This window comes from Haplochromis burtoni, unplaced genomic scaffold, assembly GCF_018398535.1.
Source record: "Haplochromis burtoni strain Fernald_Lab_line unplaced genomic scaffold, NCSU_Asbu1 Contig_875, whole genome shotgun sequence".
Classification (NCBI taxonomy): Eukaryota; Metazoa; Chordata; class Actinopteri; order Cichliformes; family Cichlidae; genus Haplochromis; species Haplochromis burtoni.
In genome coordinates this window covers 66,303-93,763 of record NW_024583236.1, presented here as the reverse complement: position 1 = coordinate 93,763, position 27,461 = coordinate 66,303, and the positions used below count along the sequence as shown (strand labels likewise).

The 27,461-nt window shown below is 40.7% G+C and overlaps 2 protein-coding genes across 7 annotated transcripts in view; both read right to left on the bottom strand.

Moving 5' to 3' along the window:
• Positions 1 to 5,751: 5,751 nt before the first annotated feature.
• LOC102294762 lies at positions 5,752 to 17,631 on the bottom strand. 2 transcript variants are annotated; one of them, XM_005952061.3, is made up of 10 exons: positions 17,504 to 17,631; positions 13,676 to 15,382; positions 13,043 to 13,148; positions 12,277 to 12,424; positions 12,120 to 12,167; positions 11,936 to 12,013; positions 10,469 to 10,606; positions 8,290 to 8,373; positions 7,987 to 8,037; positions 5,752 to 7,817 (listed from the first exon to the last, which is right to left on the bottom strand). In XM_005952061.3, exons 2-10 carry the CDS (start codon positions 15,135 to 15,137, stop codon positions 7,707 to 7,709), a joined length of 2,226 nt encoding a protein of 741 aa, XP_005952123.1. In that variant the 5' UTR covers positions 15,138 to 15,382; positions 17,504 to 17,631; the 3' UTR covers positions 5,752 to 7,706. The 2 variants fall into 2 exon arrangements, with proteins under 2 accessions (XP_005952123.1, XP_014186500.1); XM_014331014.2 differs by lacking the exon at positions 17,504 to 17,631 and adding an exon at positions 17,133 to 17,497.
• Positions 17,632 to 18,606: 975 nt separating this feature from the next.
• anos1b (anosmin 1b) overlaps positions 18,607 to 27,461 on the bottom strand; it is a 65,528-nt gene continuing 56,673 nt past the window's right edge. For 3 of the 5 annotated variants that reach the window (XM_042215935.1, XM_042215934.1, XM_042215937.1), the window contains 7 exons: positions 24,505 to 24,643; positions 23,084 to 23,338; positions 22,608 to 22,702; positions 22,115 to 22,283; positions 21,671 to 21,903; positions 20,795 to 20,938; positions 18,608 to 20,693 (listed from right to left, as the gene is read on the bottom strand). In XM_042215935.1, the coding sequence (XP_042071869.1) occupies positions 20,798 to 20,938; positions 21,671 to 21,903; positions 22,115 to 22,283; positions 22,608 to 22,702; positions 23,084 to 23,338; positions 24,505 to 24,643 (1,032 nt within the window). In that variant the 3' untranslated portion in view covers positions 18,608 to 20,693; positions 20,795 to 20,797. Of the gene's footprint in view, positions 20,694 to 20,794; positions 20,939 to 21,670; positions 21,904 to 22,114; positions 22,284 to 22,607; positions 22,703 to 23,083; positions 23,339 to 24,504; positions 24,644 to 27,461 lie in introns of all 5 variants that reach the window. The other 2 variants (XM_042215939.1, XM_042215936.1) reach the window with 2 other exon arrangements.

Below are 27,461 nucleotides of genomic sequence, written 5' to 3'. Positions count from 1 at the left end.
GTTGTACTAGATGCAGTTTAACATTGTCTTACTAAAAATGTGCAAGAGATTCGCTTGAAAAGAAATAGTCTGGATGGTAGTACATGTTGCTCTATACCACAGGTGTCCAACTCCAGGCCTCGAGGGCCGGAGTCCTGCAGGTTTTAGACGTTTGCTTGATCCAACACAGCTGATTTAAACAGCTAAATGACCTCCTCAACACGTCCTGAAGTTCTCCAGAGGCCTGGGAATGAACTAATCGTGTGATTCAGGTGTGTTGACCCAGGGTGAGATCTAAAACCTGCAGGACACCCGCCCTCGAGGCCTGGAGTTGCCTACCCCTGCTCTATACCTTTCAGCAATGATGGTACACTAAAGCACCTGCATGCTATCAGAGATGCAGGTTTTGAACTGAGAGCTGATAACAAAGGACACAGTTTCACTCCTCTTTAGTCTGGAGGACAAATTTCACATTTTTATTCTGACCACAGCAGTTTTCATTTTTAAATTCTGGCCTAAAGTTTTCTGGCTCTTGTTCACAGATATCTTCATCCTAGCAGAGCTTTAACCTACATTTGTGGATGACACAGTGAACTGTGTTCACAGACTGAGATTGGAAGTGATCCCAAACCCAGGCGCTGATTTCCACGTGATGACAGAACCGTGACTCTTTGAAAGGCATCCTTAGGCCCCCTCATAAGGAGCCAATTGATGCATCAAGAAATGTTATGTTGACAAATATTATTCTGCAATTTGTAAACGTAGTTGTGAACCCCCGTCCATCTTTACTTCTGAGAAAATCATACACTTGTTATACCTAATCTTGTTATTGATTAACCCAATTATCTGCAACCTTTCCCTCCAGCTCTTTCTTTATAGTACTACTAACTTTTCCAGCTTTTTGTTGCCCGTCTCAACTTTCTGAGATTTGTTAATTCCATCAAAGGCAAAGTGTTTGTGGTATACTGACCACTCTAAATGTCCTGCAGAGCCACTGACTCTACAAACTGGTCCAGATTTGACTAATCAGTTTACAGGTGTACTGTTTGAACATGATGCATGTGTCAAACTAAGTAGGTCATTCCAATCAAATAAGGATCTATTTTTGGTGTATATAAAAGTTGCTGTTGCAGAAAAAAAGGCAAACCTGAAATATACAAAACTCCTTTGTAATGGTAACATAATCTCAATGGATAGTTTTTACTTCAAAGAAGCTTCCAAGTGATCTGAATAGTTTTTATCTCACAGTTAATGCTTCTATAATACTCATTTCTAGAGATGAATAACCGGTGTGGCTTTTTCAGATTTGCTCCTGTAAATGGTGCGAACTGTAGCGAGCTGTACCGCTCTAAGGTCAAAACTTGAGCTTATGAAAGGTCAGGGTTATATCATTTTATCAGTTGGTTACTTACTTACATGAGCTCAGAGACAGTTGTTGAGTGCGTTTATGCATTTCAACCTGGGACAGACAATACCGAGGATGTAACTGTCCTCAAAAGAAAAGGTCCAAAAACTTCTTGTTTGTTACACACTGGTCATATTCAAGGAGCTGCAGCCGAGACGGTTGGATGATATTTGAACATGCTGGCGTTTAAATTCAGCATTTAAAGTTCCCTCCATGCTGCTGCATGTTGCTGTTTATGGAGTTTTTCTGTTATAAAAAGACTCTGTTGTTAAATGCTTTAACAATTCAGCCCAAACCATCAATGAATGTTTGAATGTAAAATCTGATCAGTCTATTTTTATTAATGGGCTGTGTGGCCGAGGCCTTTAAGGTAGCACTTATTAAATCATTGCTATCATTTGACTCAGCTGACTTAAAGAACTTTAAGAGGCAGTTTGGATTGCTACCTTAAATGATACTAAATTACCAGGACTCAGTGATGATTTAGATCTTTCGCCATTTCTCTGATTGAGCAATTTTTTTATATGTTGTGCAGTTGTCATATTGGTATTGAGATTTATTTATTTATTATATGCTGCCTTAAATAGGAGCAATGACCTGCTGTTTGTTTGTGTGTTTTTCATGAATGTAACTGTCCATTGTTGTATATTTATTAGGGCTGTCATGTTAACGTGTCATCACGATTAACGCAATTAAAGTTGTTTTTGTTTTTTGTTTTTTTTTAATGAGAGACATTAGTTTACAATGACAATACAATCTGTTCCCCTCACATATTTGTTAGTTTTTCTTACATGAACAGATACAATAATACACACACACACGCTTAAATAAAATTGAAAAAACAAACAAACAAACAAAACAAAACCTAAGAAGAAACCCAAAACATACACAAACAACAGGGGGGGTGATATTAATCAGCTGGTAGAGCCAATTAAAGTTTTTAGTGCAATCAACCCGTCTGGAGCGCAGGATGGACAAACTTTGGACAAACTAACCGAAATGAGTTGACAGAGAAATTTCTGGGATTTTGAGTCATTCTGCGCTGAAGATGGGTTGATTGTGTTAAAAATTGTAATTGCGTTAATCATGATATCGCCGCATTAACGTGTTAATGTTGACAGCCCTAATATCTACATATTATATATTTGACACAATTCACTTTTTGACGGTTTGTTTGTTTTTAGGTATAGCATTGATGTATTGTTATTTTTGCCTATATACATAATTTGAAGAATTAAGTACTATCGGTAATCATCTCCCTTTATTTAGTTATTTATTTATTTGTTTAGATAAATAACAGCAAACCTTTTCAACAACATAATTAGATTCAGTATTAGTTATTGGTAGAGTCTTTGTGCGTTAACACACAGCACATCACAGCAATTACAGGAAATGGTGAATACGTCTCATTTCAGTAAGCTGATGGAGTGTCTCTACCTGCCTCCCTTCTCATTAAATCCTTTGAAAGGACATTATTTGTGGTAATGAGCAAAGCTGCTGCAAAAATACAGTTTGCAGTTTAATTTTGCCCAAAACAAAGAAGAAACATTTCAGGGTTTTTTCTTCAAAGTATTAAATGTTTTAATGTGGTACGACTCCCTCCATTTGGTATTTTACTCATACTGTAACTAATACGCTTTTATAGCCTCGGAAGGTCAACAGCAAGTCTGAATAATCTCCTGATGTTGGGGTTTATCTCTCAGGAGTGCCTTTGACCCTCATCTGTTATTTATTCCAGTTATATCTTAGCTTCATTGTCCTATTTGTGGGATGCTTTTATGAGTATTTTAAGCTCTGGCAGCCAACCAAATTTCCCTTCCAGAGAGCAGAGCTGAAGTTGAAGTTAGGGGCTCCAGACAGAATGGCATCAAAACATAAATAAATAAATAAATAAGAGAGAATGTGGCTGCATTTAAAAGGCCATCAGAGACCAGTGGACTATCTGGAGAAAAACAGGACCAAGCTCAGCTGCGAGATGAAATCAGTCAACATTTTCCAAACTCTCACCAAAGGGAAAGCAGCTTTCTCTGACCTCTTATTGGGTCGTGCTGTTAGCTGTAGTTTCCCCACATTAGTGAGAGAAAGCAGTGCTTAGTAGCACTCAACCTGCCTGTGCAGAGCTGAATTACATTTAATGGGAGAGGAAGATGCAGACAGCCTCACCTTCTACTGTACACAGACGCTGTCCTACATCACCACATACCAAGTCGGAATAAAAAAACAAACTTAAGGCAAGTTGGTATATAGACATATTTTTATATGCATACAGGCAGTGGGCTCTTAGCCCTCTACTTTGGTCCAGACTGAAATATTTCAGCTCCTGGATGGATTTCTTTGAAAACACCATCACAAATCCCTCTGTTTGTTCAGGCAGTGGACATCCCAACGAGGACAGAATGCACAATGCTCCAAACCTCTGCAGCTCTCAGTTAGCATGTAAAATGCTGTACACAACAGTACAGTTAGAAAAAGACTGAACAAGTGTGGCTTGTTTGCAAAGCTTACCGGTAAAACCCTCTTCTGTCTAAAAAGAACTTGGCAGCAACGAATCACAAGACTTCTGGAACAATGTCCTTGGGGTGGACAATGCTGAAGTTGAGCACCACGTCTGGAGAAAACCAAACAGGATATCAGCACAAACACTTCATCGTACCTGCTGTCATTGAGTTTGACCATAAACTCCTCTTTGTACCGAAGTATTCTCAGTCCAGGCCTCACCTTTTTCACTCACTATGTGTTAACAGACCTCTCTGCACTGATTCATACTTCTTATTAACCTCTGTCTCTCTTCCACAGCATGTCTTTATCCTGTCTTCCTTCTCTCACCCCAACCGGTCGCAGCAGATGGCCCCGCCCCTCCCCGAGCCTGGTTCTGTCGGAGGTTTCTTCCTGTTGAAAGCGAGTTTTTCCTTCCCACTGTCGCCAAAGTGCTTGCTCATAGGGGGTCATATGATTGTTGGGCTTTTCTCTGTATGTATTATTGTAGGGTCTACCTTACATTTTAAAGCATGTTGAGGCGACTGTTGTTGTGAGTTGGGGCTGTATAAATAAATGGCCTGCATTTGTATAGCGCTTTACACTACATTCAGTCCTTCACACACTGGTGATGGCAGCTACAGCTGCCCTGGGGCGCACTGACAGAGGCGAGGCCCTCTGACCACCACCAGTAGGCAAACATGGAGTTAGTATCTTGCCCAAGGATATTTGGCATGCAGCCGGAAGGCAGCCTGGGATCGAACCACCAACCTTCTGATTAGTGGCTGACCTGCTCTGCCACCTGCCACCCCATAAATAAAACTGAATTGAACTGAACTCAACTGAAATGCTGAAGCAGGACCTCAAGAGATCTGTGCATAAACAAAGGGCCTCATAGCTCAATAAACTGAAGCAACGTTATAAAGACAGGTGGTCCAAAACTCCTCGCCAACATTATGAGAGACTGATAAGCTGTACAGGCTATTGTTGCTAAAAGTGGCTCTACAATTTAAATTATGTTAGGATGGGAAGTCTGTTTCTTTTTCCCACCGGTAGGTCTGGACTCAGTCTGGTTAACAGTTACATTAGCACCGCGTTTGCTTTAAACCTGTAACATGTAACACGGTTAATCACTAAATACCACATGTTAGCTGTATGTTGTCTTTGCTGACTAAGATTCGCTAGGTTTCTTCTTCAGTAAAGTTCACAATGGCTGTCTGGTCAGTTGGTGAAGAGGGGATATATTTTTTAAACGTCTAAATTATTGGGAATAAATAATTCCACTATGATGGTCATTATCTAGTAGAAACAACTGCAAGTAACGCTGTTCTTACAGACTCTCAAAGAAGGCGTGAAATTATTTCATTAGAGGTAATGTGCTCCTCTTTTCCAGAGAAGACAGTTTAAATAAGTTTAACAGTTTATCATACTTCTTATGAATTCAGTTCCTTTGGTTACTGTTTGAACAGTGAATACAAATAGTTATTTGATTCATTTATTCATATGAATGTGTGTGTGTGTGTGTGTGTGTGTGTGTGTACATACAGTGTCTCAAATTAATGTGTCATGTAATTACAGAGTTTCAAAATACCTTACAGCAAAGACAGAATCAATTTAAAAACTCTGTGTATGGTGGAAAAGATGGATATGTTTCAGATGAGCTCTGTGATGGTGATGTTGGGGAAATTTTAATGGAACAAGAATGAAAAAGGCTGACTGAGACTTTCAGTAACTCCCATGATGACAATACTGTTGAAGAGTGAACCCCCCCCCCCCCACCCACCCAAAACCCCCCAAAAGCCTAATAATCAAGTGCAAAGCAGTTAGCACAGCACTGAAAATCTGAACAAGGCTCGTGTAACTGAGCTCGTGGGACAGGAGACAGAGAAGCACGACTGAAGAAATAAAAATCAGAAACCATGCACGAGTGCTCAAGTCCTTCCTTGAGCGCCACAGAGTAACACACTTTGTGTTAAATAACAACTGCTGATATAGAGCCCCCTCTTCTGGTAATCATCTAGAAATGCAGGAGCTCATCAGCACCTATAGCTTTCACAAATTCTTTAAATTAAGTTTCTGGTTTTTCCATCATCCACTTGTCTAAAATCTCTGACGACAGCAGAGGATTAGATGGTCAACTCTGTGAATTCAACTAGACTGGCAGCATAGGGACAGATTTAACCTGAAGGTCGTCCACTTACTGAAAATATGGATATAAAATGATAAGTTCACCGCACTTTGTCTTGAGTTTTAATGATATAACAAGTTCCCAGTCTTACTCCAACAGGAATGGCTGTTTATTTACCGTTTCTATATCTCGAGGACGTCAGCTGGAAGAGGAAATTTTACGAGGGTTTGTAAGATAAATGTCTTGCATACGTCTCTCCTCCCCCCAAATTGTTTTAATTTATCTTTTTTTTCATGCTTGTACGGTTTATTTATTTATTTATTAATGAGAACGGGGGCTTTTTTCTTGTAAATAAATTACAGGAAATCATGCAGCAGTGTTTCCAGCAGTATTGGCCTTTTAATAACAACAATAAAAACAGTCCAGAAACCACTGTGGTTCTTAGCCAGAGCTAGCACATACAGTAGTAGGCCAGAAAAAGGAACAATACAATCTGTAAATACACATAATTGAATATAACAACTAAATCCATGTCGAAAAAAACGGTTGAATGAAAATAACTGAGGTCTACTTGTTTCTCTGTTCGAAAGCCGCTCTGTAACCACAACTTTCCTCATCTGTGTTAATGCATCCGTATGAAGCAGGGACACTAATGCTGGAGAATCCACCCTGGTCCTTAGATCAGCAGCTAGCAGGACAGCTCAACTGCAGATTTACTGAAAAGCACGAAAATCTGATGGGTTTAAACGATATCGTATGAAGACACGATTTATTTTTGCAAAAATGTCTGGAAAAGTCCAGTTTGAAACTAACTTACCATAAGGTCATAGAAAAAACAGGGGTCAAACTAAAAAGATAACATGATTCAAAACCTGGAATTTCATTAAGGTATCAGCTGGGATAAAGTCTCAAAAACCTGAAACTTTACTCGAAAAAACAAAAACTAAACTCTCCCTGTTTCAAGCCATTAGCCCATGTGGTGCAAAGAAGAAAACATGGATGGTACATTCAGTTGAAATTCTAGACTTCGTTGGCCTCTAACCGTGCAAATATCTCGTCTAGTCCAAGAGAACGAAACCAGCTCCAACCTTCAAGTTTTAAGTGAACGTCTGGTCCACTGTCACTCATACGTTAGCTTTACTAACATGTCGTAGAACATGCACATGACTGCGAGTGTGACGCTGCTGGGGAGTCCAGCATAAAACAAATGGTTAAAACTGTCATTCAGTTTAAAATGGCCATCTAGCATTAAGGCCACTCCATGTAGGATTAAAGGTCCTTCCTATTGGTCCAGGCTGATGTAACACTTGTTTCTTCAGTCAACATTAAGTGTTCAGTCGCTTCTTTAAAGGGAGGGGTCTCGGAAAAAAAGCCTCTGAAGGTGGTAGCTGTAGAAAGCTGAAACAACCCTAAGTGTACAGGTCAGTAGGGGGCCACGTCAGTAGTTCTTGAAAATTTGCGAGTCTAAAAAACAAATCTGCTGAGCTACAAGACTGTAATTGAACTCCAAAAGTGACCGAAAGTCCCAAAAGACAGCCGCTCAGCTTTCAGTCGGGCAGGCAGATGGGCAGTTAGGGCTCCCTGGAAAACAGATGGCCAGGTTGTGTTAGCTTATGTAACTGGCCGTCAGTGAAAAAGGCCAACTGACACACTCGGACAGACCATCACGTGTAACCAGGCGAGCAAGTCAGTGAGCGAAGGCGGCCGATAATCGGTCGTTCAGTCGTTGAGACGACGGTCGCACAGCTCCTTGTAGATTCTCTTGCGAATGCGAGGCATGTCGTCCTGGCTGAACAGCAGCGGCTGCTTCACGGAGAGGCGGCGGCAGTACTGGCAAACAGAAAGACGGACAGTGGTGAGGTTTTTCCTCTGTGTTATTCGCCCTCCAGTGAGGGCCAACAAATCAAATTTGTGTAGAAACCCAAGGCAGGAGAAACACTCTATATCTATTTTATTTGCTTTTCTGCCAGGGAGTCGTGAAAGAGATGCATAATCTCACCTCAAGGACGAATACCCCACAGTCGCTGTCGTTTTTCTGCTGAGGAATACCCTGAGGAATAAATCACAGTCAACATTACAGCTGCAGCTTTTGGGCTGAACTGTTTGCATATATTTCAGCTTTATTTACATGCATGCCACTTTATAATTTGACTTAGGACATACAAAGTGAAAGATTTACGTACAAAAAATAAGCAAACTTCAACTTTCCTGAACTACTCTGGGCAAAATAAATAATCTTCCCTGTTTTAAAAGAGCAAAGGTAGGTGGGTGTGTGTTTACACAGGTCTGGGATCAGAGTTACCTTGATTATAGTAATCTTCCAGCCTTTCTGGAAAGCTGTCTGTTTCTTCTCTCTTGCTTCAGACTGAAGGTACTTCATAATGTTCTGATGGGAGGTCACACAGACAGAACCGCTACAGTGATTACGGTGCAGAGATGTAGCATTACAGCACAAGCATGTATTTTAGTACATCTAAAATTCTGCGAGACAGCAAGGTCGGAAACTACATTCATGTAAATGTTCAGGGAACAGAAGATGCTGTGGATTACACAGGTCTGCAACCAAAAAGCTGCATAGGATTTTTTGACAGTTTCTTATAGACGTTTACTCACTGAAGCCGGGAAAAATATTTGAAAAATTCCATCTCGTCAAGTTTTCATGCAAAACTCGTGTTTTTAGTGTAGTTAAGTGTATACTTTCCCTTTTTAAACTAAAATCTGGTGTCCTACAATTGAGTAAAAAAAAAAAACATGCGGTATTTCCCGCAATATAAGGAGCACTTAAAATCCTTTAATTTTCTCAAAAATGGACAGTGCGCCTTATTTATGAATTCTGGTTGTGCTTGCTGACATTGAACCGTTTTTATGTGCTACAGGGCGCTCAAAAATCAAATGTCAAAACATGTTTTATTACGACTTTGGTAGCTACGAAGCCGCAGGCTTGATGGATTGTTGGAGCATTACGGCTACCGTAGTCAGGAGCCTCGCGGAGTAATCTGGGTCTAAAAGTCCGTCTGCTTCAGGTCCCAAAGTCAAACGAACACAGAGTTAAAAACGGTCTAAATTCTGCCATCTTTAATTAAATCATCAGCGTTGCTGCTTTACCAGGTGTAACAATTAAGTTTAACATCCAGGCATCCATGAAAACAGGATTTATTACATTTAACAGAGTTAGAAGTTAGCAGGAAGTTAGCTCGCTAGCTTCCACCTAAACATGATGTAGCATGTTCTGACTGAGAGATTTCTGAAAAATTAAAACGTACAGCTCTGCTATCACTTCCAGCATAAATGAAGACAGAAAACTAAACAGCAGTGACGTTTGTAGGGTTACTGAAGTTGGGCTAGCTGCTATATAACGATGTGCTACGTGATCGCTAGCGACACAGCTATGTTAACATAGCATAAACACAGTGAAGCTGGAGGATGAACGCTAACTTTTTTCCACTCGATAAAAGTTAACATGAGGGTTCCCGATGGTTAGGGACAAATGCAATCGCATGGCAGAATGCTGTAAACGGACCAAACTTAAGTCAGGAGAACAACTGAGATAATCCATCCACAATACGAGGTTAGTCATTAATATACTGCAACAACATGGGAAAGCTGCCAGATAATTCAACATTAATGAATCGATGGTACGGAAGTGGAGGAAGGAAGAAGAATGAGCTGAGTAAAATTTGATTCATCTGACTGTTTTGTTTCACTTAATGTGCCTTATAATCCTGTGTGCCTTAGGGCCCGAAAAATACGGTATCCAATGATGATTTCTTACATTAATTCAATATTTCTAAGAGCCAGACTCAAGAGAAATACACACAGAAAATGTGAGGAATAGAGGGGGGTCAGTAGGAGGGGGAGGGGACAGTGTGTTTGGCAAAAGGAGCTCAGATGATCGTGTCCACAAAGCAAAAGTTAAGGAAAGTTAAGGAAATTATGCCTAGTTAATTATAATAAAATATGGATTCTTTTTCCATCACTGTTGTGCTTTTTCTTCTCTTCAATGTAGACTCCTCCTGTTTTGCCCCCCCCCCCAAAAAAACAAAAAAAACTACATGATGGATGGAGATCATTTTTGGATTCAGCACCCAAAAAAAACCAAAAATATTCCGTGCAGCCTTTTTTCCTTTGTGTGTTCAGAAGTTTAAAATTCTCCATACACAAGAATACAGACTTATTCTACGACACACAGTCAAGCTATAATCTAACCAGTTATCTGAAATTTTGCCTATAATTTATAACACAGTGTGACGAGATGTGAAGCAGTGTGAATGAAACAACAACTGATTTGGAGTAAGAATTAAACATAAGCCTTATGATGAAATCCCTGGATTTCTTTAAAAATGAAGAAATGAACTGAAAATTGATCTATTGAACCCAATAATTTATTTGTCTAAGGAGCAGAAAAACTGGATTCCTGCCTCGTTCTCTGAAACTGAGAAAATACGACACAAAACAACATCAACATGCGCGGCGTTGCTCACATCTGTGGTGTGTCTGAACACGATGCCTTGGCTGTCATAGTAGCTGATGGTTTTGGTCGCCATGGTGACCGTGACGAGGGACCAGTGGATTTCTAAATGGATGGGAATTAGCAACAGCCACTTGGAGAACAAGTCGACCTGAAACGACCACACACAGAGTCAGAAAGGAGCGCACTACAGGTCAACAATCGTCAATTAACAATCAGCAATATGAGAAACAAAACTCAAATTCTATGATGTAGTTACAGGTTTGAGAGTAAAATGTATCTGAATCACTGTCATTGTTTACATTTCCAATAATACACGAAGTGAAAGCAATCGTTCAAGCCACACATTTGTGTTTTTGTCACGCTGTGTTCTCTGAGGTTCTGGAACATACTGGTTTGCACCTGACGTGCAAAAGATCCCAGTTGGATTCTGGGAGATGTGTGCCCAGCCTCGTTGTGTTGTTTATGATGGAGAAATGGTTCTGCAGCTTTTATATTTTTACATAACATTTACTCACTGATGCCAGTTAGATATTAAAAAGTAGTTAGGACAAGGACATAAAAATAAGAAAACCCCTCAGCAGAGATGGGCAGTAATGCGTTACTGTAATCCGATTACTTTTAACAAGTAAGGAGTAAAGTAAGGGATTACTATTTCAAAAAAGTAATTAGATTACTGTTACTTTCCTATAAGCACGCTGCATTACTAAACCATGATTCTGTTTATGAGCGTGTCTCATCACAGTGATGTAAGCACCCCCGGATCCCCCTCTGACATGACCGCTGTGGACAAACCTCCACCCGCCCCACTCCTGCTAAACAGGTGACTATAGATTTAAGAGCGACAGGACTCAGTGCTGCTGAATCTGTGATTTTATTCATTTTTACTGTGTTTTACTTGCATCTATTTGAAAGACTGTAAACACAAAACATTATTTTATCTTATGTGCTGGAATGTGCAGAAAATAGGTTTAAATGTTAATGAAATTTCTTCCAGTCAGAGAATGTTGCATATAATTTAATTTGTTTGATGCATAAAGTTAAAAGATTAAAACTAATAAAAAAAAGAGGCTTTTTCCATTTGATTCAGTTTTATATGATGGGTTATGCAGAATAAATAGAATTGGGCTGAAAGGTCTATTTCTCTATTACATATTCAGGTTGTGTATCATGTTTTTAAAAAGTAATAAAGTAACTAATTACTTTTAAAAATAAGTAATCAGTAGAGTAACTGGATTACTTTCTTGGAGAAGTATCTGTAATTAGTAACTAATTACTAATTTTAAGTAACTGGACCAACACTGCTCCTCACTTTAAGAGTGCAGTGTTCCACCTTTTCTGGAAACCAGGCTGTGGTTTGTATTTAGATGATGGTTCTCAGCAGGAGCACACAGACGCCACAGAAACATTTCCAGTAACTGAACCTAGTTTTCTGCAGCTTCCAGTAAAAACTGACTCCAGTGAAGCCAAATGTCCTTACTTTCTTAGTCCATCTCTTCACGCCATCGTAACCTTTGGCCACAAGCTGCTTGTGGAAAAAGCTGTTGAAAAAATGAACCTAAGAAAAAGAAACAGTAACTTTTTTTTGAATATCTAGATTCTCAAAAATAACCAGTGAATATTTTTTTAATCAAGCATAACCCTACAAACACACCCAGTCTTACCTTGTGCTCCGTAGCCTCCATAATGAGTTCTCCATACATGTTGATAATCTGACGAAAAGGTAACGTGTTATCAGTACTGAAGGTGTAACACAGTTACAGCATCACTAACATTTTAAAAAAATTAAATTAAATTAAAATACTGTATTCCTCTCTTTACCTGATCATTGAGCCAATTCTGTTCCTCCAGTGTGCCGAGGTCCTCCAGCCTTAGTGTGTGTTTATTATACATGACCATGAAGCCTGCAACAGGAGCAGAAGACAGCCCCGACTTGTACCGAGACATCTCCCTTTTGATGTCCAACCCACTAAAACAGACACACGGAGAGAAAAGAATGTTAATCGAACTTCTGTATATGAGGCTCATCTGTTTATTTTACCTTTAATGACAGTCTGAGAGAATAACGCTGAAAAAGACAACAGAAACTTCTAGAAGACGGATGCTAACGTAAGCAGCTCTGCTTCCACACCGATTTGTCTAAATCCTGTTGGAGCAATAAAGCATTATTCAAACAGGGATGGTTTGCCATCAGCATGTTGAGTCTTGAGCCAGTCCTCATTTCTTTATATGAAAATGGACGCAGAGATTCATTGAAACATTATGCCAACATCAATGGAAATATAGACAAATCCAGAGTGTGTACAGTTCTAACAAGCTTGTGAGTCAATATTTGGTAAAAGAAAGCAGAAGTAAGCAGTCAATGTCAAAACCTTTAGAAATCCTAGAAAACGTTTGTTCTAGACGTCTTTAAGAATAACAAGAAAGACTCCACGGAAGCAAAATATGAAGAAAGGAGGGTAACACCTCAACAACGCGTTTTAGTTTCCTCACTGCAGTTCAGATATTACTCCAACTGTCTCAAAAGTGCAGATTATCTACGTTAATAACAGTCAGGCAGGTGAAATCAAACTGAGTTTGTGCCGACCTGTTGCTGAGGTCACACTTGCTCTCCTTCTTCAGGTGTTCCCGGACATCAGATTCACTGAGAGGAATGAAACTGCCGTATTTTATATAGAAGCTCTCCAGAAACTCTAAAACAGAGGAAGTTGTCATGAAAGTGATTATGTGACCCAGTGTGTTTGCTTTTTAATCCACGAAATCTCAAAATCTTTTTGACAGTCTTGCCTCCTGGTCAGTTTACCTGCAAGCCTCAGGTCAACAAAATGTTGTCCTAGAGGAATTTATGTTGTTTCAAAATTTTAAAAGAGAAAAAAAGAAACATTTTGTTAAAAATTAACTTTGCTCATCCTTTTTGTTGAACAGAAAACTACCTAACCAAAAATTGATTATTATACCATCAATCAAATCAGCACATGCATTTAGTTCTCCTTCTGGGAGCTAAGAAAATATGTCATGAATGATTAATCATGTATAAACATGAGCTCAGATCAAATGTGTGCACATTAACACTTACTGGACAAGGCCAGGAATGTTTTATGGATCTTTTATGACATAAAAAAAAAAAATGCTGATCCTCTCAGCAGTCGCTTCTTTGTGTGTAAAACATCATTTACCAAATGGAGAGGGTGATGAATATATTCATGCTCAGGCATCTTACCATGGATGGTATCAGTAAGCTGCTCCAGACTCTCTTGATGCTGCATCGTTCCATCTGTGTTTTCTGACCGATTCTCGTGCATCATTTCATCCATCTGGTCTTTCTCCCAGGTGCCAGGCTGACAATACAGTCTGTGGTCACTTAATGCCCAGCCATGTTGGATGCTGCTCACTGTAACAGGGCAGTAGTCTGGTGGAGGAACGGCAGCCGGACGAGAACTTTCCACCTCCATAGTTGTAGATCCACGGTTGTGGTCTGTTGGTGCTATAACATTTCCATTGGACAGCGCTACCAATAAAGCAACTCTGTCTGTTCCGTCGGGGACTTGATCCACCTGCATCTCAGAGTCAAGGTCCTGAGTTGTTCCTGATCTTGAAGCGGGGCCTGACTGCCATGAGATGGACAGCTGTATGTTTCCAGGTTCGGTCACTATCATGTTGTTTTCCTCTCCTTCTTCGTCAGTGTCAGACAGGTCTACCGTGTCGCCGTTTCTAAGTGGACAATTAACTGAGCTGGGGTCATTCTGGTCCCCGTGGTGCATGTGTGCATCTTGAATTTCCCTCTGCACCACTGACGGAGCCAAGGCCTCGGTTTTAGAACAGACAGCAGCACCACCTGTTTCTCCCTTTTTAATTTCAGTGTCAACTTCCATACTCGATGCGCTTGTGGCTTTCATCATTCCCCTTCCTTGACCTCTAACCACTAGTGACCCCCCGCCCACAGTACCTATCAATCGGACATCTGCGCTCTTGTAAACCCCGCCTCTTTTTTCTACTACATCAGACGCCGCGGAGCCGTCTATCAACACATCCTCCTTTTTATGCGCATCTGCTTTCTCCGGAATGACACAGTTCCTTAGGGATTCTTCCTGCAAGGGGACGGTGACAGCCTTGGCAACAGGCGTATGTGACTGAGTATTAGCCAGTGCAACAGGCATTTGCACCTTATCTTCATCATTTACCTCCCCCTTGGTCAAATCAAAGCTCTTGATATGCGTCAACTGGTCCACTTTCCCTTTAGGAGTGACCCCAGGGTCCCTGCCGGCCACCCTTCCTCTTCCTCTCCCCTTCCCTGTCCCCGAGGTTCTGACATTGTGCCCCGTGCTGTTGGGGCCACAACAGTCACAGGACTTTGGAGTCCTCTTCCTGCCCGATGTGCGGCCATTGACTGGGCCCGGAACAGGTGTTGGTGTCTGTGCAGAAGACCACACTGATTCCTGGCTTGACTTAGTACTTAATGCTTTGGCTGGAGTTACAACAGGCTGCTCTGTATCAGCAGGAGTGCCGGTCTGAGTCAGATCAGAGTTGGACGTAAGGCCTGCGGTGAGGAGTTTAGCAGGGGACTGGGTTTGGTCCTGATCTGTAGTACCTCCAGACGGAGGGACTAAAGGAGGTGCTGTAGTTAAATGAGGTGATGCTGACGGTGTTGTGTTCATTGGGGAAGCAGAGCCGCTGTGAACCATGACGTCCTCCTTTGGCTTCTTAACCCCATCCCAATACCCGCTCTCTGCTCTCCTGTCCTCGCTTCCCTTTTGGTTTGTTGGACCGGCAGTATAACAGCCTTTCTAGATGTTATGCTCTCGCTTCCCTTTAGGTGTTCTTCTAGCCAGTACATTTGCCATTGTTCTTAAGCTTTTCCAACCACGACAGCAGACATGAATGTGCAGGTTGGACACTTTTCTGCGTGTTATATTTCTGCCATGGTCTCCTAATTGGTAGAGAAGAAAAAAAAGGAGAGAGAAAAAGTCGGTTTGTTTTTGCTCTGCGAGGCTCAACTTCAACAAACACGTTTATGTCAGCAGCACAAACGCAGATAAAAGCAGGCCTACAATATAACAACAGGTGGGATTTCAACTGTGGCAAGGAAACCAAAACAATTTAAAAGATGCACACATCGCAGTGCACAGAAAATAAACCAGACACACAAGATGTGCATCAAATAAAATTTGCCCTAGCTTGTCTCACTAGTAGGAGTGTTCCTCGTGCTGTGCACACTGACTGTTTTAGGTCGGGGAGCAGCTGGAAGCTGCTTCTATCTCACCCCATCTTTAGTGTCACCTTCTGTCACACCAACCCTACTGCACGTCCTCCTTCACTACAGGAATCTGCACTGCGGTCTCTTTTCCTCCTGCACAGCAGCTCCATCTTTAACATCCTTTGCCGAGCGCATCCTCAATCCCTGCTTTACACATGTCCAAACCATCTCATCTTCCTGACGCTGAAAACTGCCAAATTAAGCTCAACAGAACTCACTAAATGATTAAGCTGGTCTCATGGGATACACCACAGGACTCTCCACCATCTTGTAAACCTTTCTTTTCACCCTTGCTACCATCCTTCTGCCAAAAATCACCCCTGACACTCAGCACCACCCACCCCGCCCTGTCTGCAGTCTCTTTTCCACCCATCTTTTGCAGTGTGCATGGATTTCAGTGGCTGCTCGTGGGTATTTTAAGTCGCCCACCTTCACTCACACACCTGTATCCCTCCAATTCACAAACGTGGAGTGAATTGTTAATGATTAATTTCCAGGGACATGTAAACATCAACATGGTTGTCTTAAGATGACACAGGGCCATTTCTCTACCTGATACTTTACATTTAAAAAAACAAAACAAAAAACAAACTTTGAACCTACAAAAAAAAAGAAAAGAAAAATAGATAAGACCAGGCCACAAGTCAGTGTACTCTAGTTCTGGTCTCGGGCCTGAATAAATGAGGAGTGTTGCATCGAGAAGGGCATCCTGTGTAAAATCTTTCTAAAATCAAACATGCGGAACATCAAGGAGGAGATTTCTATACAGGATCGGTCAGGGCCTGGGTTAACAGCGACCGCTTCCCAGTGCTTGTAGAAACTGGGCTACTGTTGGCCGAAGACAAAGCAAGAGGGAAGAAGGAAGGCATGTTCAGAAAGCAGGTGTGTAGGAGTGAAAGCAGGGCCTTTAAATGTAGGTACTATGACTAGTAATGGTTTTGACAGTGCAGAGAAGAAATGCTGGACATATTGGACAAAGGATGGAGCTGCCAGGAAGGAGGAAAAGGTTCATGGATGCAATGAATGAGAGGGGTGGTGTGACGGAGGAGGATGCTAGAGACAGGGTGAGATGCGGGCAGATGATCCCTTGCTATATTAAATTGAGGAGCCAAAAAGAAAACAAAGAAACCGAAAACAGGCACTTTGATTATTTATCTGCTTGGTTACAAAGCATCCAAGTACGTCGCTGTTTGATTAACAGGTGGTTTGATGTTCCGACAGGATTCACTTGTTACAGCGCGCCGTCACTTTTCCCCACAAATACTAAGCACATGACTAACACTGCATGCTACTGTCCTCTTAAAGTTCATGCTGCCTTTTAAAGAGTACCATGTGGCTCGGGGAAACTCTGAGCGTGATATGAATTAGCAACTACACAGGGAGAAATTGCTGTCGTTACAAATGCCTGGTAAAACTCACTTACGTTATCAAGTTAAATGAAAACTGCTCCGTTAGCTGCCCCAGTCTGACATTTGGGCTCCAACAAACGGAGCAGGTCCGCGCATCATTCAGCAATATAACGCACCACCAAATTATTTAACGGGTGGCATAATATGACGTTGCACAAAGTTCTGCACAAGTTTGTCATTGCGCTCAAGCGAGCTAAGTTAGCTAGCTGCAGCCAAAGCACAGGCGAAAACACAAAGCAACGACTACACACATTTCCTCCATTTTCAAGAGGAAGTTGGGAGCGCAAAAAGACAAAGAACGAGCTGCGAGTCATTACTCGAAGTCTGCCGGATTTGATGAGCCAAACCACAGCAAGAAGCTACAAGAAACATATTTCTACTATACCTTGTCAGTCAAACAACAAACTGAGTTTTGTCTGGCCACGATTTGCACAAATAACAATCAAAGCTGTCGTCGCTCGTTGATTGCGTCACGGCTTCGGAGTGCGCTTCGGCTGTGTCCGGAAGCTGTCGCGAAGCATCCTTGAGATTTCAGGTTCTCTCTTCTTATTTCATTTCTACCACGATGCAAAAGACAAAAGCTTTATTTTATTTATTTAATTTGATCCCATTTGTTTTGTTTTTATTGTTATGTTTTATTTTTATTGTTCATGTTCAAAAACTTTACGTCCATAGTTTTTTTTTAACTGGGGACATAAAGTCTGTCAACAAAGATTGTGGAAAAAAAGGGTAATGTTATAAAAGCTCCTGTTTTACATTTCATTGTTCGGTGTGTACACTTCACGCGTTCATACCCAGTGTTGGGTAAGTTATTTTGAAAACGTAATTGATTATAGTCAAGTTATATTTTTTACTGTAACAACCACAAACACGTTTATTGAATCATATTTCATAACTTTATATGCAAATATAAGTTGTCAGTTTTAAAATCCTATGCACCAGTTTTGCAAAAAACAAAGTTACTTGCAGCCGTTTGCCTTTTACCCTTTAGTATAACCGTTTCAAACTATTTACATAGCAATCGGGTGTTCTGCATTAGATAAGATACCACACAGATTATTTGTTTGTTTTTATTTTTGGTCATAAGCAGAGTGCTTGCTGCGAAAAAACGCCGCGTATATCTTGTTAATCATGACTCTGGTTTTAAGTGGCCTATCAACACAATTTAAAAACTGGTATATGTCACCTTGTTGCTTCGTCATCTTGAAGTGGTCATGTGATTGTCTTACCACGACTACTTTATTCTTCCTCAGTCAAGCAGCAGCACTCGTGCGATTGTTTTGCCCCCTTATCTCCAGGTGTTGTGCCAAAACGTGATCGTTGGGCAGAAAGCTGTAGCGCCCAGATTACTTACAGCTACTTCCGTGCAACTGATATAAGATGCCGTAAGCTGAACACAGCTTCAACCGTCTGTTTGTTGAAAAATAGTAACGCGACCGCATTTTCTTGTTAGTAACGGTAACGGCCTTGTAAAGATAGGAATAGTAATTAGTGAGATTACTCGTTACTGAAAGAAGTAACGTCGTTAGTAACGCCGTTAGAAACGCCGGAGAAAGTGCTGCAGCCAGATCAAACCAAAATCAAGCTCTCTGGCATCAACTATAGAAGAGATTATATGATTATAACACAAAGAAGAAGCATTGAGGGGCCACGTGCATGGGCGAGAACCTCCTTCCCTCAGCCAGAGGACTGAAGATGAGTCATGGATGGGTTTTCCATCATGACAATGGCCCAAAACATACGAGCACGGCAACAAAAGAGTTGTCAGGCAGCAGCCAATAAACACTACTGAGAGAGCTTCTGTAAAGAGGAGTGGGTCAAAATCCCTCCTGAGATGTTTGCAAACCTGGTGACCAACTACAAGAAACATCTTGCCGATGTCCTTTCCAATAAGGGTTTCTCCATCAAGCGCTAAGTCATGTTTTGCTTGGGGATGAAATACTTATTTCACTCACTAACATGTAAACCAGTTTATAACATTTATGGAATTTTTTTCTTTCTTTTTGGTTGATTCTCCCATTGAAATTAAAAGATTGTAGTCGTGGTATTGATGGTGTTGATGATTTGGTGTAAAATTGATGTCATTTTTATTATACCCTAAATTAATTTTTCAGCCCTGTTGATGTTCCTGCCACGAATCCACTGTGAGCCTGTAACTTGAAAAAATAAATAAATAAAACCAGCTGATTCTGGAATAATCAGTTGGGACGTATTCACTGTGTTTTCAAGGAATAACCGATGTTTAGTAAAACTTGAGCATGTCAGCCCAGACAGAAGTGAATCTGCTCCCTGCCGAGTTTCCTGATGAGCCTGAAGAAATTTATTTTATTCGATCGATGTAAAACATATAAACGGCTTAAACTGCAGAAATTTCCCCCCTTGAAATATTAAAGACAGCTTGGTTATAAAAGCTGATTAGATGTTAATCAGCTTTTATACATTTAAAAAGCTTTGGACTTACTGTAGTTACTGTTATTATTGATTACCCAGCTGGTGTCATCATGGACAACTGCAGTGATAAAACCGAGAGGATTCGATATCAGCATTTAATAGACTTCAGGGTTGCAGTCAACATTTGCTCTGTGCTTTCACAAACACTATGAGCATCATCATCTTTTATATTTACCACATCAATGACACAACATATTCCATATTTTGATCATCTTTAATTACAAAAAAGGAAAACAATAAATAAATCTACTAGTAAAAAAAGTAAAAGCTTAAACTACAAATTATGAACAGGAAAAGGTTACATAGGAGAATATTAACTTACCGGTTGCACACCAGCAGTTTCCAACAGACTTAAAGCAACAATCTGACTTTTAACAGGAGTCTGACGACCACAGGTGTAGCTACGTTAGCTTTCATCGTTTAATGACATGGGCGTACTATTATGTAAAAAATTATTCACACAGCCCGGATTTGATCGAACAATTACATTTACCTATACAAAAGTAAAAACAAGCAAACAAACAGGTTAAAAACATACGAACAAAATATGAAAATGTCTGAGCTTACATTAAGACCGCACTAACCTCAGAGATTATGCATCGAGATATAACAGTGGGCCTGTTGTTGCTATACATAACTTATTGTACATAAGGTCAGTGCTATGTTTTCTCTACTAGCATGATCAAAAACAACAGACACACAGAGTCTCTGTCCAAGTGTCATGTGGCTCGAGTGACGTGAGGTTTTTAGACTGAATCTCATCTTTATACCAAACGCAGCCGTGCGAGAAGTCTCACTTTTCACAGACATGAGAAAAATAAAACAGGGACGTGGTTGTTGGTGCCAACACAAACTGGCACCGTGCATATGTACAGTTCATATTAAATTCTTACAAAATGATAAAGGCTCATGCTGTTAACCATTAGAGCAAGCCCGCAACCTCATCAATCTTTGCAAAGTGATTCAATGAGAGAAAAAAATATACAAAACAGAAAATGTCTTTAATCTGAGAGGAATCTAAATTTCTGAGATTAATGTTCTTTATGTTATAGTTTAAGTCATGTTCCCTTAGTGCACAGTGGAAGACTACAGAAAAGTGATGGTGGAGGTGCTGCAGCTGGAGCCTGCAAGAAAAGATCGGTACAGGTAAGAGAACCAAAGAGAAACCGATTTTAAAAAAGTGAACGTTTCAGAGAAAAAATAAATCATGTGCTTATGTGATTACCTATTAAAGCGTTGTGTTGATAGCTGGAGTATATATGGTCTTGGAGACTGCGGTGCCACTGCTGCCCCCTGCTGTTAACACCTGGAGCTGCAGCTGGTAAACGCTGTCGGCCTGAAGACCATAGACGGTCACCGACCTCTGAGACTGCGGAGGAAGAAGAGAGTTCACAAAAAACTAAAGTAAAAGTATAAATAGGATGAAAAGTAAAATGAAGAGGCCAAACCTATTTTTTCTTTTTTTAAATGGTAACAATTTCCCCTTAGCTTTCACCTCCAGTTCATCCCTTTTAAGGTGCTGCTTACTAAGCCGTATCAACCTATCTATCACAAAGTGGGTCACAATTACATATATATAACACAATATATATATCACACACATATATCATACATACACATATATATACATACATACAAGTATATATAATATATAAATATATATATAAATATATATATAGTAATATATATATATATATATATAAATAATATATATAATATATTTATAAATTTATAAATGTCGGTAAGCACTGTAGGTTTAAGCACAGGATATTTAACAGAGGTAAATTAATCATTTGTTGGGGACTACTTTCAGGATGTGTGTGATGTTCTAGCAGCACAACTAAAAAAATAGTAAACTACAATCAGCGGTGTGTGTCATTGATGGGTTTTTAATAGTAAGCTCTGAGGTCTGGTAATGTTTATTATATTTTTTATTGAGTGATTATTTTTTTGTTCATTTCATCTTTGACTCCCTGAAGCTTAATTCTCTAAAAGACAAAGGCAAAAAAGAAACAGGACGTGAAACTCCTTTTTGACTCACACAAACACACCGTCTCTAGTCATTTTAGCTGTGACGATCTACGCTTTCGCTTTGTCTCACCGGTGCGATAGTCTGTGTCTGGGAGATGAGCGTGTCTTCCAGTCCATCGGCTTTCCCCGCAACCTCTGACTGAAGCGTCCAGGTAAACTGGAAACCCTCGACAGCTGTCGGGTGAAGCGTGTGCTGGGACAACCTCCAACGAAAGGTGGCGAGCAGAGTACCGTTGACCTGTTGGAAGTCTGCGGTCAGTCGTTCTGGACGCAGTACTACCTTTCTGCCTGACAGGAGGCGCTCTGATGCAAAGGAAAGCCAAAACATTATCTGAATGATTTAAAACCAGGTTAAATTAAGAAGTTTGATTCAACTACTTAACTGCAAAAAAGGCTGTTTAGCAAAACTACTTGAATGTTGTGGTTTTTCAGTGCTTGTATTCAAACTGATCATCAAAAAGGTATTTAAAAAAAAGGATTAGTGAACACCACGAATACATCTGTAAATAGTTACCCCTACTCTCAGTGTTGCACAGCAAACTTTTGCCTCCTCTGACCCTGACAGAGGAGCAAGTCGGGGTTGTAAGCCAGGCAACAGCCTCTGACCGTGGGTCAGCTTTCAGCGCCACAGCAACCCGGTACTTACAGGCAAACAGCAAACCTGTGATGGTGTGATGAGTGCCCTGGAGAGAGGGGAAATTAAGCCAAGTTGGAAATGTTTATAGTTAAAGTTTAAACTGACACACATTTTAGCCCTATTCTTGTCTCCACACGTGTCTCATAAGCAGCTTGTAATATAAAAAGTGTATCGAGTATTTCTTAGAGACAGAAACTACACACACACACAGACTGAACTGTACTGCACCATAGAAATGTACTTATTTGTGTTATGGTGATGAAATGTGATGTCTAATCCGTGCACACACACATAGTTGCAGTTACAGAATAACAACACATCTTTACAGTGTTACAAACGCACAGATCAGCCCCCACCCCTGTGCGTATACCTGCACCATAGTTGTTCTCTCCATGCTTGTCACATTAGTGCTGCAGGTATGCGGTCGCCACCTCAAAATGTACGGGCCAGCGTGTCTCTGTCTCACTGTTAGCGAAAAGACCAAAGAGATACGTTTACTTTTTGTGTAAAAATGAATGATATAGGAAAGTCAATGCTTCTTTTGTCAACTTTTTTAACTTGTTATCAGCTTGATTTGAAGAACTAACTGCTGTTTCTTCTGTGACTTCAACATTTCAGTGAGTGGAATCGAGTGCAAAAACCAAAATCATGCATTTGAAATTGATTAAGCCTTAAAAGTCAGGGGCGGGAAGGCTCGGCTTACGCTAATTCGAGTTACTATAGTGGACCTGTGGGATTATCTATCACATAATAAAGCTTCGAGCCGACTGACTTATTCAAGTTGAATGTTTTTAATATTCTTACCAGGAGTTTGTTCAGTTGTTTAGTGTTTCTAGACCCACTCACCATGCTGAGGCCACTTCCAGAACACCTTCACCTGGAGCTGGTTGTTATGGTAATGAGGGGCGGCAACCTCCAGCCGCAGGTTTCCAAGGGCAACGGGGCTCAGAGGGGTTTCGGGGTGAGGGAGAGAGGAGGAAACCGGGAGGTCAGAGGAAGAAGGCGAGAAAGAAGAGATCGAAAGAGAAGAGGGAAGGGAGGATGAAGAGGAAGAGGAAGAAGAGGGGAGCTCATTGGAGAAATCGTCGCCTTTGGTCGAGTCTGGTCGAGAGGACGGAGAAAGAGACGGAGGAAAAGAACTCAGCGTAAAACTTTACTTTTGTGTGTCTCTGTGGATTACATATTGACCATGTGCATGTTTTGTATATACAGACCTGTTACACAGCACATGGAACCTATACTGTGGCAGAAATATCATAAACTGGTAATGAGACTGCAGCTGGTAGCTAGCGGAAACACTCCTTGGCTTTATCTGGCCTAACTGACCCTCATTAGCGATGAGCAAACAGCTAATACGCAGAGACTATGTAAAAATATTAATACTCCCAAATTATGAATGGCAGCATGTTCCATATAAAGTTGTATGTGGTTTGGTAATAGAGCTGCAGCTGGCTATAATCCTCTGCTGAGCTGACCCGATAGGTCACCTATAAATACCTCTGTTGCCTGGAAGACCATTAACATCACCAACTTTCCACTGTACTCTGTGTTTCAACAGCGCAGCTGTATGTAGACAGAATATGTCGAGAGTCAGCAAACGAAGCAGCCCTGAACTTACAGGAAAATCATTAACTCAATAACGTATGGCTCTGCTAACAAACAGCTTCTGTAGACTGTGCTGCATAAGCAGTATTTGCTAATTTCATGACAAGCTAGCAATGACATATTCAAAATAAGTAACTAATAATTGCTAGCTTCCTTGCTGAATCGCAACAACACTAAAGTTTAAACTTGGCCAGGAAGGCTGCATTTATTTAGCACCTCTTATATGTGCAATGTTTATTTCCACATGACAAAAACTCTCCAAAAGCCACTGAAGGCTCGATGGTAATCATCCAAACTGTTGATAGAGATGGCTTGGATTTATGGTAAACCATGTAATGCAAATGCACAAACATTTACACCTAGAAATAATTACTGAAAATGAACTACAGCTGTGAGAAGCAGTGGCGCTGCCATGCACTCTCACACACTCAAGTCCCACCACAAAAAAAGCACATTTATACTTGACTGAAATTCAATGAATGCTTCAGACGTTTTGGGAAATATGCTTTCTTGCTGACAGTTGGAGGCTCCAGGATGGCGCTTGCACATAACCCCACCCCGCTGTGCAATTTTACTCTTTTTGCATTGAAGAAATATACTTGGCATTTTAACTGTAAAGTCAAATCACCTGGCCCCACAGGACAGCTGTTTGCTTTCATTACCTGCATGAGGGATGGTAGTGAAGACAAGCTGCGCTCTAGGACTCTTCAGTCTCTTCTGACCCCAGTAGGCCACCGTCTGGACAGAGAGCAAGTAGGAAGTCGCAGGCGGTAGACCGTGCAGCCACACTTCACACTGCGCCTAAAAGACAGGAATAGAAAGAATGATTATAGAGATGCAATTTGTCTTTTTTTGCACATGTAGTCCAACACATTAGCAATTTATCAGTCTGTACTGATGCAGATTTACTAGCTAAATCTGGACAGGGATCACGTAAAGAGTGACAAAAACACTAATGATACGTCTGCTGCAGACGAGGTCCAAGAAAACCTGCTAACTTTGATACGTCGTCAGCATCATCGCCATAGAAACCCCAGTTGTCTCCATCGTCCCTCCGCAGGACTGACAGTCCAGGCCTGTTCTGCATTAGCCTGCTGTTTGACTGACAGCTCGTTAACAGGCTCTCAGTCAATCAGGTCTGTTTGTCTGCGTGGACTGGTACTAGTCACAACAAAGAGATGATCGCATGATAAATCTGTGTGTGTGTGTGTGCTTCCTGCACACAAAGTGGGGTAAAAGGATTTCCATTACCTTCGAGATAGACAAAACATATGCCTTGTACAGCTGTGTGTGTGTCTACGTGTGTCGTTTGTGTAGCGGATAGAGCAAGAGACGTTTGGGATAATGTCAGTCGACATTACATGTAAGAAAGCAATGAACTATATATTTAAAAGCACTGATACAGCAGAGGTTTTTTTCACATTCGAGTGCTTCCTCTGAATTCCCCACTTTACCACGAGGCTTAAATGCTAGCTTTCGCCACTCCTGCAGAAATTCCTGATTGACAGGATATGTGTTTTATCCCAATCCTGGGAATACAACATATTGTGCTCGCAGACTGCTTTCTGTGATATGAAAAGTTTCACACAACATAGCTATGTTAGCTATGTTGTTCTGGGTATTACCTACCTGTTGTGATTCTGATTTGTGTGTATGTGTGTGTGTTTGTAGATGCAGCTGCAAGTAGGAAACACTAGTTAGGGGGGCTCATTTAAATTCCAGACCTCCCAGCCAAGCAGAACAGAGGACCAGACTACAGATAAATGGCTCCACCAGGATCAGTCTGGGATCGCCATCACTATTTAGCATAGCTACGTCCATATGAGTGTGCCGCACTTTGATGTTTATGCTTGAGCTTTTTGTCTGAAGTAAATGTTAACATCGTACTTCAAAAAGAGCATCTAAAGCTGAAGAGTCTCGTACAAGTACTTTGAATGTGTTTACCATTTGGAGGAAAAAATGTTCAGTCAGTGCACAGGCTACCATACCTGTTACGTCAAAGCTGTAATATCTGTGTTATTTACTGTGATTATGGGTATTTTGGTACTGCTGACTGGACTTAACTGCATCATGAGCGTATTTCATCATCATCATCATCATCATCATCATCATCATCATCATTCCTATAATCAGGATAAGAAAATCCTCCCCTTTAAGTATTACGGCTGCATTAAATATAATTTAAACAGTACATTTTAAAAAATCTTTCACAAGTTAGAAGTCACTGAATTAAGCAACAAAACAGCAATGTGTTACTTTGTAAACTGACTTCATATCCCATCATTCTTTGCATTTCATTCTTGCACCACATGAGTACAGATCGTTTTTAGCATCTATAAATTGGAGCTTTATCAATTTTGGTGGAAACGTTTCACAAACATATTTAACAAAGATAAAGAAGAGCATGTTTTTTTTAATGGCTCATTATTTGAATCCACATCTTGAATTAAGATGCACATTGTGTCATTTGAAGGATGATTCAAAGTCCTGTTAATGTTTGTAACGCTACACCTCAGACATGCGGAGTACATCATACACGCTTAATGGGTTTTTATGAGTTGTCAAAGTTTGCTACTCCAGCACAGTAGCTGAATCAAATCCTGTTTAAGTTTAAGTGTTTAAGATTTTACTGCACAGGCCTGTAAAACCACCATAGAAATCACAACGAGGACCGTGTGTGTGTGTGTGTTTACGTGTTTACATATTATTGTGGGGACCAAATAAACAACGTTTACTACACTTGTGGGGACCAACAGTCCTTATGGGGACAAAATCCCGGTCCCCACAAGTTTGAAGGCATTTTTAAGCTAAGATAAGACTTTACTGATCCCACGGCGGGGAAATTTGTGCATTACCTCACCTGAGGTAGAGACTCACAATGCGGTTTTAGTGAAGGGGTTACAATTAGGTTATGGATAGGTTTAGGGTAAGGGTTAGGGTTAAGCATTCATTTTTGGGTTGGACAAGGGGCTAGGCAAAGCATTATATCAATTAGATGTCCCCACAAATATATGAAAACCTGTGAGTGTGTGTGTCTGTGTGTTTGTGTGTGTGTGTGTGTGTAAGGTGCGTGTCTTTACAGGCATAATAAAACCTCTCGTGTGCAGCTACACCGCTTGTGTATTCAGGGTATGTGGTGTTATTGTGCGCTGTTATACTTCACAGGAAATATATAATATATGTCCTACATCTTATTCCTATTCAATTCAATTTTATTTATATAGCGCCAAATCACAACAACAGTCGCCTCAAGGCGCTTTATACTGTAAGGTAGACCCTACAATAATACATACAGAGAAAAACCCAGCAATCATATGACCCCCTATGAGCAAGCACTTTGGCGACAGTGGGAAGGAAAAACTCCCTTTTAACAGGAAGAAACCTCCGGCAGAACCAGGCTCAGGGAGGGGCGGGGCCATCTGCTGCGGTTAGAAGTGAGGGTGGTGACATAGAAGCACAATAAATAGGAGTTTGAGGTAGTGAAAATAGAATATTGTTCTTATTAACTGATTTTACAATTTTCTTACTTACAAAGCCAACTTTGCAGAAAAGAAAGTCCCATCCATCTGTTATTACATGCTGATTTGCTAGAAAGGACCCTAATGCCTAAATCTCTCTT

Coding starts and splice junctions, on each gene's coding strand:
- LOC102294762 (XM_005952061.3), bottom strand. CDS start 15,137: ATGGTTCACAGCGGCTCTGCTTCCCCAATGAACACAACACCGTCAGCA. Junction 12,168..12,276: donor AGAATTGGCTCAATGATCAG/GTAAAGAGAGGA, acceptor CCTTTTCGTCAG/ATTATCAACATGTATGGAGA. Junction 10,607..11,935: donor TGAAGAGATGGACTAAGAAA/GTAAGGACATTT, acceptor TGGTCGTTTCAG/GTCGACTTGTTCTCCAAGTG.